This window comes from Vanellus vanellus (genome assembly GCF_965231255.1).
Source record: "Vanellus vanellus genome assembly, chromosome: 3".
NCBI lineage: Eukaryota > Metazoa > Chordata > Aves > Charadriiformes > Charadriidae > Vanellus > Vanellus vanellus.
In genome coordinates, this window is record NC_138907.1 from 64,394,227 (window position 1) to 64,412,539 (window position 18,313).

The 18,313-nt window shown below is 39.4% G+C and overlaps 1 protein-coding gene across 1 annotated transcript; it reads left to right on the top strand.

Annotated features, from left to right (window-relative positions):
- The first annotated feature begins 260 nt into the window (after positions 1-260).
- Positions 261-15,207, top strand: IFNGR1 (interferon gamma receptor 1). The gene is made up of 6 exons (XM_082480441.1): positions 261-381; positions 1,371-1,543; positions 3,002-3,162; positions 3,890-4,070; positions 5,151-5,266; positions 11,627-15,207. The coding sequence occupies exons 1-6, from the start codon at positions 338-340 to the stop codon at positions 12,122-12,124; spliced, it is 1,173 nt and encodes a 390-aa protein (XP_082336567.1). The 5' UTR covers positions 261-337; the 3' UTR covers positions 12,125-15,207.
- Positions 15,208-18,313: the final 3,106 nt, after the last annotated feature.

Below are 18,313 nucleotides of genomic sequence, written 5' to 3' on the forward strand. Positions count from 1 at the left end.
GTGGGTTATCGGAGGTTCTGGGTTGCAAACAGGAGGAAAGCTGTCTCCATAGGACAGAAGAATAATAAATCAGCTTGCAGGGCTTGCATGTGTTCGTACTGCTGACAAACAAGTCCATTTGGAGGGGAGTAGTTATAATTTTTTTTATGTCTAATTTTTCCAGTCACTTGTAGCATCTTGCCTTTTCCAAATAATTTAGAAGTATATTTGGCTGTTCTTAAGTTTCACTAGGTCTGTTTATCCAAGTGCAATTCTATTTCTTCTAGTGCCTTCACCAACGCAGATCCAAGTAACATCCAAAAATTTCAAAACTGTCTTGCATTGGCAGTACCCACCTATGTCTGAAACTCCTCGTTTTATTGTGGAGATCAAACCTTACAAGTAAGTTCTTAGTCTTTTGTCATTTCCTGTAACTGATGTTTTCTAGAAACATGTAAAAGCAGTCAGTCCGTGGTAAATTCTTTTGTTTCTATGTGGTGAAGTCATGTAGGGTGAAAGTTGCCTAAGTGTAAATTAAGGCAAAATTTGTCAAATAACAGGGTGGTTGAGGTTGACAGGGACCTCTGGAGGTCATCTGGTCCAACCCCCCTGCTTAAACAGGATCACCTAGAGCCAGTTGCCCAGGACCATGTCCAGATGGCTTTTAACTATCTCCAGGGATGGAGAGTCCACAACTTCCCTGGGCAACCTGTGCTCAGGGAAAGGACTCCTCACGCTCTTCACTTGCTCCAGCATGGGGTCCCTCCTGTGGGATGCAGTCCTTCTGGAACAGACTGCTCCAGCGTGGGTGCCCCACGGGGTCACAAGTCCTGCTAGCAAACCTGCTCCAGTGTGGGCTCCTCTCTCCACAGGGCCACAAATCATGCCAGGAGCCTGCTCCCGTGCAGGCTTCCCTTTGGGCACCCGCCTGCTCTGGCGTGGGGCCCTCCATTGGCTGCAGGTGGATATCTGTTCCGGACCTCCCCAGGCTGCAGGGGAATCTCAGCTCTAGTGCCTGGAGCACCTCCTCCCCCTCCTTCTTCACTGACCTTGGTGTATGCAGAGTTGTTTATCTCACGTATTCTCACTCCTCTCTCTTGCTGCAATTGCGCAGGTTTTGGGTTTGGCTTTTTTTTCCCCCCCTCCTTCTTAATTATGTTATCCCAGGGGTGCTACCACCACTGCTGAGTGGCTCAGCCTTGGCTAGCGGCAGGTCTATCTTGGAGCTAGCTGGCATTAGCTCTGTTAGACATAAGGGAACCTTCTCATAGAAGCTACCCCTATAGCCCCTCCCACTACCAAAACCTTTCCACGCAAGCCCAATAAGGCAGTGTATTGTACAATATTGTGCAATTAAAATTGTATTAACTACTACTTGATCTGTTTTACAGTCTGGGTTCCTATAAGATCGTCTCAACTTGTGTGAACATTTCGGCTCGTTTTTGTGATGTCTCAAGGGAGATATGTGATCCTTTTGCCTCTCACTGGCTTCGAGTTAAAGCTCTTGTTGGGTCACAACAGTCTGAGTATGTTGAGACAAATGAGTTTATTTTGCAAAAGCATGGTAAGTTCCGTCATAAACTAAACCTTGTAGTTTTTTCCAAAATGCAAAAATTTAGTAGTTGTCCTTTTCACAGTATTATTGTGTCTCATTGGGGAATATCGTAAAGTCAGGACTCCAGGATGAAATGAAGCATAATGGTTGTTCAGTAGGAACTTCTGTAGTTCTCCCTCTGTAGAGACTTGTTAGCCCTGTCACTGTGGTATCTGAATATTTTTTTCAAAACTTCTAAAGGTAGAAAAGTGATGCTGATGATGCACTCTGTGCATCCTTCCCATATTCTTGCCTGGTGTCCCAGACACCAATTTAGGGTAGGAGACTGCCAGTGGAAGCTGTGGACCTTTAGGCATCATTTAAGTAGCATTGAGGTGGTTGGTGATGCCTTGTTTGACACTATAATCCCACATACTGACAGCTTTGGGTGTCTAGATACTATCTAGAAGCTATGGAGTCCACTGTAGCTGGATAACTAACAGTTACTAATTCTTCATATAAATCCTTTGGGCTTTCAGGAGAAAACAGTTTTTCACATCAGCATTGTAAAAGTAAATTGTGCATCTAGACTCCAGGCCAGCCCCCAGCATTGCATGAGCAATACAAAGCAGAGACAACAGAGTGAGGAAAGACTGAGAGACTTCCTCTTCTATTTGCTCCATTCTCAACATACAGCTTTCGGGCAGGACATTGCCCGTGAGATTCTCCCTGACTAGGGCTATGCTCTAGATTTCTGCATTCCTGGGGCTGAAGAAGTGGAGTACCTCTTCATTTTTTGCTATGATTCCCTCCCCGCCCAATACTCCATGACTTGGAATCACTATCTGGTTTCTAGTATTTGACAGAGGGACAGAAGTCATGGTAATAATGCTGAATTTGACAGTTTCCAGAAAACTGGTAACCATATATGGAGGAGAGAGAACAAATTGTTTTTCCATTGAACAAGAAATTCGTATGTTCAGTCTGATCATTAGACACCATAAATTCCTGTAGACTGTTGCCATGGAAAAGCAGCCCTTGTAACTACTGTTGCTCAAGATGAGATTTGTTTAGATTTTCAGATAGCCTTTATCTCTGTACACTATTGTTTTTAGCTGAGTGCAATTTCTGGTGGGATCTGGTCAACAGTATTTTTGTGTTCTGTTCTTGTTCATATATATATGAACAATTGCTTTTTTCATTTTTTTTTCAGTTGTCAGCTGAATTTTTATGGCCTTATGTGTATAGGAAGCTTGGATTGCTTAACAGAAATTCTGCGTGATAATCTGTCTCCATTTTAGAAGCAGATTCATTAATGTATCCAAACACCTCCATTACTTCTAAGTCTCACAGCTGTGCAATATTAACAGCAGTGAAATAAACACATAATTCTTCTCAAATCTCAGATGACTTTTGGAAAGCTAACTATAAATAGCATATTTTATGTCAAAAGCTTTGGCCTAATAGCAAAGGTGCAATGTGTTGCAGGAAAAATAGGACCACCAAAACTGAATCTCTCAAGGCATGGTGATAAAATCATGGTTGATATTTACCATCCTGCATTCCCATCTGTGGAGCTTCTTCCTTGGATCGAAGACACTTACTCAGAGCTCATGTACTTTGTGACTTTTTGGGATAGGAAAAATCAGGTAAGTTCCAAAATTAAAACTTCAAATTAAAAATAACTGTTTACCATAAACAAGGGGTTCACTTCTGAGACATACAGAGCCAACAGATACCAAGAAAACAGTTAAACATAACATAGGACTACTGAAGCTCTAAAATGTCAAGTGCGTCACAGTGATGTATATGACTGGAAGATCTGGATTTTAGTTGTGCAAATGGATGTTTATAGCAAAAATGAGATTATTGCATTAGCTGTACACAAGATCAAGTTACTTGGTCCCATGCTATTGTTTCTGCATACATGGTGAAACATTAGTAACTGTACTTGTGCCTGTTTAACTTGTCTAGATAGACCTTTCATTTAAGAAGATTACCTTTCAAGATATTGACACAACTTTATTTAGCAGGCATGGAGGGTGAACTTGAAGAAAATAGTAGTAGGTATGTTTATTTACAGTTACCTTTTCATATGCATCCATGTACAAGTTTTATAAGTGAACTAGGAATGCAAATCTAGACTATGAACAGCACAAACTTCAGCTGAAAGCACCATGATCTGATCAAAGATAACATCTTAAGGTAGCTCATAAGCTGATAGCCAAAGTTCACATCACATTTGCAAGGCATATAGATGATGTAGGAGCCACATCTAATAGTGTTTTAACATTTTTGGAAGTGTTGGAAGGTGCTGTAACATTTATGTTGTTGTATTGAGTCAAATGATATAATGTGACTTTCATTTTTTTGCAGAGTAAAGAAGAGTTCCCTGGAGATAACTGTACAATGTATAAATGTAGCCTCAACATCCCGGTTCCTGCTGAAGGTTCCACTTACTGTGTTTCAGCTAAGGGAAGTTTCTATCGTGATCTGATTGTTGGTGCCCCATCAGAAGAAAGCTGTATTCATGTTCCTCATGTCAAACAGACATCGAGTAAGAGGGTTTTAAAACTTTAGTAAGAACATACTGAGTCTGACCAGAGATCTGTTTGAGCTAAGTATTCGAGTTCTGATATAGCCGTGGGATGACTTGGATGCCTATGGGAGAATACGAAAAAAGGGAAACTATAGTCATTCTTTTCCAAATGCACTTTCCTAGTTCTAAAGACATTTAAAAGTCATGTTATTTTCAAGTAATCCTGACTTTTTTGGAGTGCTTTTCATGCTTCGCTGGTATTACAAAACCTGTTTCCATTGCACCTGATTATTGGTGTAATTAACAAATGACAAATGGATCATTCACCGAGTAACATGGTTTTCAGAAGCATTTTCTCTCTGTTCTAACAAGTGGCTTTTTTCTCAGTCTCATCGCTGAGGAAAATGTATATAGACTTTCTTGAGTTTGAAGCAACTATAAACTTGTGGTCATAAAATTAACGTATTGATGTCTGTTTCTTAAGTAAAGGCAAAAAGGCAGCTAGTGGCACAACTTTATATATCTGATAAACTCTTACAAACTATTTAATGTTACTTCATTATAGCCCAAAACTTCAATAGAGAAAAGAGATGGATAGAAGCAGTTGTGTTCGTTCTTTTATGCACAAGAGCAGTGGTATGATTGAGGGGGAGAACATTAAGCAGAGTCAGATAAGTGGAATCTCACAAGTAATATTCACAACTCTGTTTTGGAAGATTTCACATCTTAATTTTATTATAAATAGACTATATGTAATTATTATGTCAGTTAATATGCTATCATATGGAAAACGCACAAATCTGTTCACCCCTGTCTGTCATCTCTAAGGAACAAAAAATTAATTATAGAATTCCTTTACCTCTATAAAAACATGATTGTGTTTATATGAATTGAAAATCTTCTGTATTCTCATTTTTATTCACTTGATATAATGCTTTATGAATTAAGTTTTCTTGAGTGAAAAAAGGTGGTAATTTGACAAATTCACACATTACAGCTAAGCATTCTGAGGTACTACAGTTTTTGCAGTTATTCTAAATGATACAGCAGTGGTTTATTTTTTCCAAACTCCCTAACAATTTTACTCTAACTTCTTAGGCACACAATATATCATCATTCCGTGTGCTGTTATTCTGAGCCTGAGTCTAATGTTGACAGTATATTGTGGCTGCAAGAAACTAAGGAAGGAGAACATAAAGCTGCCTAAGTCTTTGGTAAGTTGAGACTTCTTATCTGCATCAGATTTTTAATAGCCAACTAGGTAACTTTTATAACTATAACATCTTTATGCCTGTCTTTTTTTTTTTTTTTTTTCATATTTTTTACTATGGTCTCATAGATGTGTAGGATTTATACCAGTCTAATATTCTGACAGCTTCTGCAACCAGATGCCTTGTATTTGTTTTAGGGCTAGACTTCAGTCTCTTTTCAACTGAAGTAGCAGTAGTTGGTCTAGTTTGAGAGCTTAGTTCTCAAAAACTCAATGTGTGTATACATAGACAGGTTTGTATTCATTCTAGTAGCAGAGACACAGAACCACACAATCACTGAGGTTAAAGAGGCTTTTTGAGATCATTTAATCCAGCCCTTTTGCTCAAGCGGGGTCATCAAGACCAAGGAGGGAGATTCCACAGCCGCTCTTGGTAACCTATTCCAGTGTTTAACCACCCTCACAGTAAAAATTGTTATTTCAGATAAAATTCCATGTGTTTCAGTTTGTGCCCATTTCGTCTTGTGCTGTTGTTGAACACCTGTAAGATTCCTTTATTAGGTGGTAATTCTGTGATACTTCTAAGTGCTACAATGTTCTTAACGTGATGTGCAGAGTAAGGGGAGGGAGGAGTAATAGTGCTGTAGGAAGAGGGAAGAACAACTAGAGGAAGTCTGTTGTCACACTGAGCAGTCACAGGGAAGAGAGGTCAGCAGCTGCTGTACCTTAAAAGCTCTCTGTAGCCGTCCTTAGGAGACAGAGTGGATGTTCCTTAAAGAGCAGCAGCAGCATTTGTTGCTTTTACATGAGACAAGAGGCAGAGTATCTAACAAGTACTGTTGTAATGTCCTTCTGGTGTCTCTTTAGTCACAGCAACTGAGCAATCAGCAGTTGAAACAGCTTTCAAGAACTGCCATGTGAGGCAGTAGTAAGTGGTAATCCTATCAAGAGTGTATCTTCTCAGCAGATGCAGTAAGTCTCATAAGACTTGTAGAGGGAGGAGGCAATGGTCTTCAATTCAATGTTCTTCAACTTCAGAACCCTTTAAAGTGACTGCTTCATAGTGCATGGCTAGTTCAATGCCTAAGTTCCCCCGGAGCCTTCTTTCTTTGGAATAGAATACTGGGAGGCGAGATTGCTCTGAGTAAGTGGAGATATCCAAGCCAGTGATGTTAGCTGGGTCCCTTTGTAGTAAGCAGTAATCTAGTCCATCAACTTGTGCAGCACAGGTGGTTAATCTCAATCTAAAATAATATGTGCTTCTGGTTAGACAAAAGACTCTAAAATGCCTACTTCTTTCCATGGACTGTGACATGAGTTCAGAGATAGCCATTCTCACTGTAGACTTTAAAAAATCAGATGAGAGAAACCTGTCTGATGGAATTTGCAGCTAGACCTCAATATGAAAGCACAGATGCCTGTAGAAAAAGGGAGACACTGGAGACTTTTTTTTTTTTTCACCTTCACACCAGTATGTAACTGTCTGAATTCGTACCATTGTGTCCTACATACACATAGAGTAATTTTTGTGAAGACTGTTCATTATAGCAAAATACAGCTCATCCAGAATGACAGTGCTATACTCAATGGATCCATAGTTATTCTGGCTTCCCAGTACCACTGTGGTATTGCATCTAGGGGATCAGGAAAAAAAATATCGCACAAATAGAATGTGTGCTCCTTAATTCCTATGAGCTTCCTGATGCATGCTCCAAATTCACACTTTAGCTAACCTTGCAGAAACTCATTTGTGTGCCCATATTCTCAGTATACTGGGTTATACGTTGTCTTGTGATTCCTAGCCTCTGGTGTACCACAGTCTGGTTCACATTCCACATCACACTGTCTTGCTAAGGAACTGAATGAAACCTATAACTATTTATAAAGATTGTTACCTGGGTGATCAAGTGCTGAGACAAGTTCCCCGGGGAAGTGGTGATGCCCCCACGCCTGTCAGTGTTCAAGAAGTATTTGGACCATGCTCTTAGATGAATGGTTTAACTTCTAGGTTGCCCTGCGTGGAGTCAGGAGTTGGACTCTATGGTCCTTGTGGGTACCTTCCAACTCAGCTTATTCTGTGATTCTGTCCATTTCCATTGAAATCTTTAGTGACAAATATAAATTGCAAAGCTCATAAGGATAGTTTCAATAAAGGCGATAAGAATAATGTGGAAATGTAAAATGAATAATTAATAACTTATGATTAATTATTGATTAGTTTAATAATTACTCATTTTAAGTAATTAATAACAATGTAAATAACTAATATTTATATTTACTTCATATCGTTAAACTTATACCTGTAGGCTTCTTGGAGCTAAGAGCCCATCATTGACCTTTGAATGCGCACTAGACCTTACTTTCCATAAAGGTTATGGCCATTGTGCTTTACCTGAGCCTGTCTGAAAATGAAACATCTAGGGAGTTTTTCCATCTGTTAAAAGGCTGGACAATGTGTCCTACCTTAGGACTGCTGCCTTCCGGTGATCTGCTTGCTGGTGGCTTTAAGTAGGTGCTAAAACATCATTTGAGTGACTTGCAGCAAGTTAGAATTCTCCAACAGAAGGAAAAATAAAAAAGAGTAACCATCAAGCAGCTGCCTTTGAGAGTCTCATGTGCCCAAAGAAAAGGGGAAAAAAATCCATTGCATTTAGATTTCAAGAACTTTTATATTTTCTGTGAATAATGTGACATGAATAACATGTCGGTCATGTACAGGCCCTACTTCCACAGTACAACTTACTGTACAACTATGAAGAATTACCTTCATTAGAGAAAAGGTTTGTTTACATGTTTTAAACGTCCTTACTCATAGTAGGATCCTACCAGGAATATGCATCTGGTGAAATGGGTCAGATTCCTTTATAAGACTTCATCATGCTAGTCTTTTGCTGGACCACAGGAATCTGATGTTTCAGCAGTCCAGCTGTAGTTAAGAGCCGTTCATTTTCTTTAATTTATCTCACAAAAAGTATTTCAAGAGGCTGTCTTCTTCTACCCACTATCTTCAGTCTCTCCAGTTTGCCCTGTGTGTGATTTGTCCTGTACTAGATTTTTGTTGTAAGATTTGTGATAAGGACTTACCTGCTTTAAAAGGAGCCTTGCCTTAATTTACTGATACACTGTGGGCATCTCCATCTGCTTTAACTTCACTCTTCCCCCACCCCCCACCCCCCCCAGTGCCTCTTATCTTTAAATGCTGGCAAATATTTTAGTGGGTAGAAAACACCCACTCTGTAAGGGAAAGACTTACTGAAAAGCATCAGTTTTCATTTGTAGCTCATACTTAAGTCAACTTTTCTGAGATTTCCTGGTGCTTTTTCTGAGCCTGACAGCAACAACAAGGCTGTATTCTCTCACTGCGTTTGTAGAACGCTTACAGATATTCAGGAAACAAGAATTTTCTTTGTGACTCTGGCTTTTTTGGTTATACAACATATCTTCTTGATTTGGAGAAATTGTAATTGTTCCTGTAAGTTTTGACTGATATTTGCTATAAATAATTGTCATCTTACATGAGAGAAGCTGCTTCATTAGCTTTTGTGAAGATTTTTTTTTTTTTTCCCCTGTGATCGTCTTCAGGGTGGTAACATAGTTTCCTATTTATACATTTACACAGCATTAGTTTGTGGTGGAACCATGCAAAGGCCATGCAGATTTTGTGAAGGTCCTAATAAGATCTGTAATGGACTTCTTAAACTTTCCTCCAGAAAATGCACACCTGAAAATTACTGGGAATTTGAAGGTGGACAAGCCACTAGAAAAGAAAGATAAGAAAAAAAATGTTGATTACCTTAACTGTTACAGATTTCTTGAGATATGTTATTTATATGTGTCCTTGAGCCTGGCTTCCACTGGTGTATCTCCCTAGTCTGTTGAAACAGGGAAAGACCTGAAAGCTCAGGTGCAGTCATTGGAGACAGGAAACTGAGCACCTGCATGTGCCAGGAAATACTGCTGACATCCAGCTTAAGCTCACGGGCTGTCAGTTTGCTAGTATTAGATAATGCACACAAAAGAAAAATATTAACTTGCCTACAGTAAATGTGTTCAAGGCCAGGCTGGATGGGGCTTTGAGCAACCTGGTCTAGTGGGAGGTGTCCCTGCCCATGGCAGGGGGGTTGGAACTAGATGATCTTCAAGGTCCCTTCCAACCTAAACCATTCTATGGTTCTATACTCACAGAAAATACTCTGAACATTCTTTATACCGTATTCTTACTGTTCCCACATAACAAAAAATTAACATCCAGAGAGAATGATGGCTGAATGGCAGCTAGGTTGTAGTGTGGTATATTCTCAGTGTCAGGAGCCACCTTAATGCTCTTTTGACTAGTTTTCCAGTGGCAGTCCTCCATTCCCAAAGGCTCACCTCAGTGGTGCTAAAACAACTGTTTGTAAAACTCACTTAGATTACAAATAACTGTTGTCCAGGGGGTGTTTGTTTGCTTTATGGTGGTGTTTGTTGTTGGGGGGGGTTGTTTAGTTGGTTTTTGTTTGTTTGTGTGGTGGGTTTTTTTTTTTTAACTCCCAATAGTTTCATTGATCCAGCATAAACCACAGTACCATCAACAGCTATCAGGGTAACTGAGGGGAAAGATATGGGGCTGAAGTGAGAGGTAAAGGCAAGTTCTTCACTGTCAGCACACTGTGAAGGTATGAATGTAAAGATACAGCCTCACAACCTTCTGATTAAGGAAGATTCTTGAAAAGCATGGTCAGATTTGATTGTCTGGTTTTGATGGTGCTCTCAGTTCTTACACTAATATAAACTGAGAGGTTCTTTTTGCCTATTGTAGCTTTTCTTAAACAACATTCCTTTTTTCCTCTTACCTACATCCTTTTCTTCCAAATTTGCCTCAACATGTATTTTCAGTCAGATTTTTTTTTTTTTTACGAAGTATCTCAAAAACAGTGACTTTGTACATATTGCTCTGAGATGTGCTGGATACACTGCAGCACATTTGTCTTGTAGAGATGAGCCAGGGTCTCCTGAGGTAATCCCTTCGTCCCTCAGCCTGTATAGATACTGGGATTTGCCCCAGAACCCAGGGGCAGGACCCTGCACTTGGCCTTGTTCAACCTCATGTGGTTCACACAGGCCTACTTCTCGAGCTTGTCCAAGCCCATCTGGATGGTATCCCATCCCTCAGGTGTGTCAACTGCACCACTCAGCTTGGTGAGAGTGCGCTTGATTCCACTCTTTATATCATGGATGACAATATTAAACAGTACTAGTGCCAATACAGACCCCTGAGGGACACCACTTGTCACTGATCTCCATCTGGACATTGAGCTGGTGACCATCCGAGCAATTCCTCATCCACCAAACATCAAGTCCATACCTCTCTAATTGAGACAGAAGGATGTTGTGGGGGGACTATGTCAAAGAGTTATGTCAGAAAAAGGGGAAAAATGCTAGTAATTTTCAACCTGCTAGAAAACATGTTTGGAAGAAGTCCTGTTGATTTCCTCTTAAAAAAAAAAATATACTGTTCTAAGAATTAGGATTTAAATAGCTCTGGAGGAAAGCAGGATTTTGAACCCAAACTATTCTATGATCTTATGATTTTATTAAGAAATTAGCTTATCTATGGTACTGGATAGTCTGTGATACACATATATACTGAATTAATAAATTTTCTCCTTATGCTTTCCATTAGCTTTAGGGAACACCGTTGTACCTCTGGAAATTAACCCTACTTTGTTTTTCATATGTATTCTTGAAAACACTTAAAAAAAAAAAATAAAAAATTGGAAGGATCTGAACAGCCTGAAGGCATGTCATAATCCTTTAAAAAAAGCTGTAGCCTGTCCACTGAAGGAATTAATATGCTCTTCCTGTGCACGGGTTTCAAAGTAAAACATTAAAGTTTGTTGCAGCATCAAGGGAGTGCTTAGTGACACAGGAGAAATAACTAGGAAGACTTCAGCATAGATATGGCTATTGGGTATGCATAAAGGTTCTCGTGTCATTTTAAAGATCTCTTTCCCAAGTTCACTTCTCTTCCAGTTGAGACAGTTGCCACAAAATATTAGAGTCATTGCAAGTTACTCTTGCATTGCAAGTTACAAATGACTTACAATGGAATGGGTGACGTGAAATGGATTTGGTCCTTGCAAATGTGTTTGCACATAGAAAGCATTTTTGAGAGCTTGCGTAAAAGTGTTATGAAACAGTTGAAGTCTTAGATTTTGCTAACTTTTGTTGGGATTGGTTGTAGTCACATAACTTTTATATTATAAAACTTGTATCGTCTTATTTTTTAACCTCTAAACTTTGACAGAAGATAAAGCCAATAAATTAGTAGATTATATGAAACTAAAAGTGATTTTTTTTTTTAATATTTTTTTTTCCATTTAAGGTCAGTGTGATAAGAAACCTGAACACAGACAGCATTCTAGAATCAAAATCGGAAGCAAAATACGTGTCTGTAATAAGCTTCATGCCAAGCCAGTCATCATTACCAGTGAATAATGATGAAGAAACCTCGCTGGAGGTAGAGCCACAAGACGAAACTGTTAGTCGTGAGAATTCCAGTGAAGGAGCATCTTTTGTTCCTCCCCAAGAGGCACCAGCCAAAGCAGAAGAGGTGTCTGTTCAGGAAAGCACAGAGGAGTTATCTTCTGACGATGAACAGAACCGCAAAGTAAAGGAGAGTTACTTCATTTCTGATGGTAGCCAAATGGGTATATGCAGTAACTCTTCAGGTCCAGAGGCTTCTGACACAGAAATACAACAGACAGTTATTTCAAGCAGCTGTCTCAAGTTTTCTGGCTATGACAAGCCTCATGTTCCATTAGATATGTTGATAGATGTTGGTGAAGAACAGCCTGTGATTGCTTACAGGCCGACTGACTAACTAACAAGGATAGCTGAAGTTTTTAACCAGAACTCGGGAAGAACAGCATTACTGAAGATTATGGAAAGTCTGGGTTATATTATGAACATCTACAAGTTGTACTTGCTCTAATCCAGCCAGAGTAACCAGTACACAACTTAGTACAGTGGGACCCTGAAATGGGACTGAAAGTAGTACCTGAGAACAGCGTAAAAAGTGGGGGGAAATTTCATAGTAACTACTTGTAGAAATGTTTGTATATATGACATAACTTACTATTTCCTATTTGAAATAGGACTGTTTTTTTAACAGTCATCCGTGGAGAACAGACTTCATGAAGGAGTATAAAATAGCAGCTATATTATTATTCCCTTCTATTTCAAATCCTTTTCAAAATTAATTTGATGAACATAATGCTTACGAAGTCCTTCACTTGGTTGCAATAGAGACGTGCAAGAAAAATTGAGAGGTTTTGCCTTTATTGGAGTTATTCTGCTGCTTGTTTTTTTTTTTTTCCTTGAAAAGTATTTTTGTATTAAATGAAATGCTACTATTTGTTTTAAGTAAGAATATGCCTATAATGTTTTCATGTATATCTTTCATGTATATCTTAAGAATTTTATTCCATGGCCAAGAACCGGTAATTTGTAGTCTTTTCTGCAACTGGAAGTATATACTTTCAGGACCATTACTTTGTACATTTCAGTGAGTAACATAAGTTTTTTGTAACATAAGTTTTGTAACTAAAGAAGCTGTTTTTAAAAGTGCTGTTATTTCTGTATAGCTGTATCCATTTGGATCACCTAGATAGGTTGTGTAAGCATGTTACATTCTGGATAACTCCTGTATTGGCTTGCTGGCTGATTGTCATTGGGGGGGCGGGGGGAATGTGTAATGGGTGGTTGAACAAATTCTTTAGAAAATATTTTCAAAATTCAAAATCTTGCTTTCCTCCAGAGCTTTTTAAAATCCTAATTCTTAGAACAATATGATTTTTTTTAATAGGAAATCAACAGGACTTCTTCCAAATGTGTTTTCTAGCAGGTTGAAAATTACTACTGGTTTTCCCCTTTTTATGACCTAACTCAGGAACTACACCAAGTTAGCACCCTCTAAAAATACATCTCAAGACAATAGAAAAGTAGTGTGGTAAGTTGTGGTTCATAAGTTCATCTGACAGCCTTCCGAATTTTGTAGCACTGTCTTTTCAGTTAATAATGCGTTTCACCACTGAACTGTGCTTTAGCAGTCTGTCTACTAGAGAGATGAGCAGCTGTGTCTTTTGCAGAGCTTGAGGCTGATGTCATTTATTTCACATTTTGTTGAGAAATACAAATGACAATAAATACCTCAGGACTTTATAAATGTCAGGCAAGTGTTTTAAGTTAAATTTGGCTCAGAAGGGAGAAAGAGGGCATTAGAAACTGTGATGTTAGCTTGTTTTTTTTGGGAAGAAGTTTCTGATCAGTCAATTTGCAGAGTATCTTCTTTGCTACTGCTCCATGTTTTTCATCTTCTTGCAATTGGTAGCTTGTATACCTTCTGTCAGTTTCATCCAAAAAAATAAATGTTGCTGTTCTCCAAGAAGATCTGGAATTAGCCATAGTAGCCATTACATTCAGTATGTCTGCCTGAAAACTATTTAGTCAGAAGTACGGGATTTCTTGGAAACATTGTTTACATTCTTAACAGTGCATATTAAAAACCTGGCTCTGCTAGGAAAATTATTAACCAAAATTTGTGTAAGAGATCATTAGGTGTTTTCTGTTCTGGAAGGTTTTCCTTTGCTGCCACACTGGAAGAGGAATGATATTTTTTGCCTGTGTGAGGGCAGATAGATGCATTTTAAAACCAAGTGACTGTGACAGATTGTTTTTCTCTTTCCCCACAATACTACTACACTGTACATTGTCCTGAATCTTTCAAGTCACATGGAGTCCTGTGTAAGTAAAAGGGATGAGCCAGGTGCTAGGATATAATAAGGACAAAGGATGTTAATATTCATCAGAAATGACACAGAAATATATCATGAGCATATGGGAAAAATTTGGCACGGCGCGTAGTTATGTATAATGGAAAGGCACTGTTATTCTGTAAGCTGAAAATCAAGTAAAGGCATATGAGTGCTTTGTGCTATCTAACGTACATTGATAAAGAAGTTTAAGGGTGCGCAAAGCACCAGTTTCTCTTATTAGCTGTCACTAGCTGAAAGCGTGAGGCCACAGTGAGACAAGAGTGTATTCCCTGGGTGAATAAGCTCAGTTTCTTTCTGTGGTAAGAGAGAGCCTGAAAACAGGGCATGTCCGTGATGGTACTTCTGCTAGGATCCAGTTCAGCAGCCTGCAGTGTGATGACTTCTTGGGACAGGGAACAGGGAAATGCCTTACCGGCTGCAGCTAGTTAGCCTTGCTTTTGCGGTACTGTAGTACTAAATATCTGAGCCATGTGGTTTGGAAGGTGTTAGGTGGTATTTATCCATGCATTTTCACTTAACTTCTAAATTAGTTTGAATTAATAAATTAATATTCTTCAGATGAAGAAGCAGTTTGTTTAAGCTTGTGGGTATTCATATGTAGCACCTTGACACAAGATATCAGTGCCTAAGTTTTACAGGTTCAAAATCACTTCATATTCATGCCTTTTACAGATGTATCAGGTTCTAAGAACTTCTTTATTTCTTGTTTTTGCGTGGGCATCATAACTTTTTATTATGAGATCAGCAATTAACAATGAAGTTTTGTGGTAATACTGCATGCTGGCACAGAAGCATCAGATGTTCTGCTTTTGTTTTTTCCACATAAATCAATAATGTAGTTTAAAAAAAATTCTTGTCAAATACACTGACATCTGTGGAAACAAGACATCTTGTAGTGTCTCAGTTCCTTAGAACAGACATGCATATTTACGTGTAGTCCTTCACTAGTTAATATTGGAGGAAAAGAAACTTGCATGAGAAGAGCTGTTTTTCTCAAGGTTAGAAATAACCACTTGCTCTGAAGTGGTGCCATGTAAACAGTTTAGTATTAATAAATAAGAGTTATTGTACTTAGTTCAAATTAATAGTTTCAGCATGTCTTAAAAAAAAAAAAAAAAAAAAACCCAAACAACAAAACAAACACAAAGCACCTTTCATCTTATAAAAAAGTGACATGCACAGATTTCATTAGTGTGCCTTTAAAAAAATCAGTCCTTTAACTATGAAGCCCTTTTTTATTAATACACTTTCTATATTCTCCAAATGGATGCAATCATTGGGCTAGGTTGGATCTCCGGGGGGCTGTGGTTCATTCTTCTCCCGAGAACTGAATCACTCCTCCTATGCATTTGTCTAAAGACTCCATGACCCCATCAGGCAATGTATTCTATGAGTTCTTTAGCCCAAGAAAGTATTTTCTAATGTCTAATGCAAGTCTTCGTGGCTTTAAAAACCTAATTATGCACAATGGGCCTGCTGAACACACTTTGGTTCTTGTCTGAAATATGTAACCAAACTACTTGTAAATACTGTAAATTTTAAATGTTTTTATGTTTAATTTAAAAAATCTGAGACAAATGTGTGTGTGCCTTTTTCTTACTGTAAGCTTTGGTACTGAAGACTAAATCTGCTTTTGAAGCTTGCTCAGTTCATGTTACGTATGTTGTGTGTATGCTTGAGCCTTACTGGAAATGAATAGAAAACACTATAGGAGATATGTATAGCATGTATGTGTGTGTAATTATATGTAGCCAGTTACTGAACTCTACTTACCAGATGACTTAGCATGTAAAACAATTAGTTTTAAACTAAGGTTATTTCTCTCTTGTCAAGATACCCTTTGGGTGAAACACCATTCCCTCCAGGCAGCGGTAGAAGTCTGACTTTGAAGATGTGATTTACATCAATTTGTTTTGAAAGAGGTCTGTCTCCTGTACAGGTGGGAGGTGGTGCCTTTGCTGTACTCCAGTAGTTGATCTTGGAGAAGGATGAGGGCTGACACACAGGGGCTCTTTGTGATACACTAATTCTGGCTCCATCATCAGCTTTGCAATTTCTTTTTTGCACTTTGATGCAGCCTGCAGTAACTTCAGTCCAGTTCTATTGCTTGAGTCTGGGGACTCTCCTTATGTTCTATTTAAAAACTACAGGTAGGGGTTTTTATTAACTTATTATGAATTACAGTCAAACTAGTTTTCTTTCCTGAGGTTTGGGGGGTTTTTTATCTCATTTGAACACGCCTGTCACCCTTATGTTTTCTGACTTGCCCATTTGTGTAATTGGACAATGACAGGGTAGCTGATGAGGCTGAAAGCTAAGTTTTCATTTATTTGGGGGCAAAGAAGTTTTATTTTCTACTGTGCAGCCACAGCTTAAAAAAGAAATGCATTACGTGCAGAGCAAATAATGAGCAGGCAACCCAGGTGGTTCTTCCAGCCAGCTCCCGATGTGTTCTGCAAAGTTAATCCTGCAGTTGTCAAATGTTTGCAACATGCATGCAGCAGAGCAGTAAGCAGCAATGTCGGGTCTGATCTGGCTTTTTCCTGTGCTGACATCTCTGGAATAGCACAGACTCTGTAAAGTTGCTTAAACAAATTATATCCCTTAGAAAATACCCTTTAACAAAAAGTATGTAGAATCCTTTCAGACTGAAAATGCAGAGTGAAAAGAATAAAAATCTAATACGTTGTACTTTCGTTCTGGGTGTGACAGTTTGGGGGGCTTGGGTGTTTTGGGGAGGTTTGGGGGTTTTTTTGCAAGTTAGTATCAGCTCAGTTAATTATGGGAAGGCTGGAGCACATGTGCAGTCCCATCCCAGAAGATGGGAACTGTGTGTAGTGTTGTGTGCTTTCTGCGACCAGATTTGGTAGAGCTGAGGGCTGTGACAACAGCGGCCACAATTGCAACCTGCTGCAAATGTGATTAAACGTGGGATAAATTCCAACAGGGAAGGAAGGGTTGCAAAAGCATGCCTGAATGAATGGCTAGAGGGCACCTGGGTGGAGGCAGAGAGCACCTTTGCCATTCCTCAGTCCCTTTTGCCAGGTGGGTTCATCCCAGGAATCTGTCTGGCCTTATATCAGGCATTAGTATGGTACCTGTTTCCCCTCTCCAGTCTGAATAGAAACTGGAACAAAACACTGTGGATTTGGGTGATTAATTACTGAGTGATGCTATGAACTGCTTCCAGGGTGTGCAGCAAAACTAGTGATCTTATTTATTTTGATGACAAATTTCATTACCTGTACGAGAATGTGGAACAAAGCTTTTTTGGCAAATAAGTATCACAGGGTGATCTAAATTTACTGGTTAAATGGTCACATTGCAGTAAACTCGAAACTGACACCTCTGAGAAGTGTGAAAACCAGCTATGCTGAGCTTGGAGGATTCTGTCCTGAAATGCTCAGCATGCTCATTCCTGAGTGCCAGGAGACTGTATCCACACAAGATCTGAGACATTTTATTTTAAATAAATAAATATGGCTTGTAGAATTACAGTATGTTTACAAATTCAGTAGTCATTTTGAGATGGTGGTGGTGAAGATCGTTGTTAGAGTCCTGTTCTAGAGTTTGAACTCCTTGGATAATACAGAGGTGATATTGAGAACTTGAAAGACAACCACACAACTGAGCCACAGGCTGGAAAGTGTGATGCTTACAAACTGCTACTTGCAGAAGAGATGAGTGAAAGTGAGTGAAAGGCAGTTTCTTCCCCCCCCCCCCCCCCCCCTTCCTTTTCCTTTTTTCCCTTAGCCAGGGAAACACCTGGAGCTTGTATCTTTCCAGGTTTTATTGCCCAAAGCGAAGTAGCTACCAGAACCATTCAGTCCTGCTGCAGCCGGAGCCTTGATTACAGCTGTGGAGGCAGGCATTCCTGTTCCTTCCTTCTCTTCCCCTGCGCCCTTCTCGTGCTGCGTGATGATGAGTCAGCCCGGTGCAGTCTGCAGAGGGCCGCAGTGATCAGGCGTGGAGACTTCCAACCACCGCCTACAAAAAAATGAGTGCGTGGGTCGTATCCGACCCACACTGGTAATATTTCGGGTCTTGCTTCAGCTGCTTCTGGTGGCAGTGTGTCGGAGAGAGTGTGCATCGGCACCTACCGGGCTTTGAGCCTTTCTTTACTTTAGTAGGTGGACCAAGAAAGCATGAGCAATGTTTGGTTTGTACTTTTCCGGGCTTATCTGTGGTTTCTGCTGGCTAAGTGATCGCCTAGCACCTTTCCTATACCATTAAGA

Bases quoted from the DNA above. Each gene is read 5' to 3' on its own strand.
- IFNGR1 (XM_082480441.1), top strand. From the start codon at position 338: ATGTCTGAAACTCCTCGTTTTATTGTGGAGATCAAACCTTACAA. The intron at 1,544-3,001 runs GTAAGTTCCGTC...AATGTGTTGCAG, and splicing joins GTTTATTTTGCAAAAGCATG to GAAAAATAGGACCACCAAAA. The intron at 5,267-11,626 runs GTAAGTTGAGAC...TTTCCATTTAAG, and splicing joins TAAAGCTGCCTAAGTCTTTG to GTCAGTGTGATAAGAAACCT.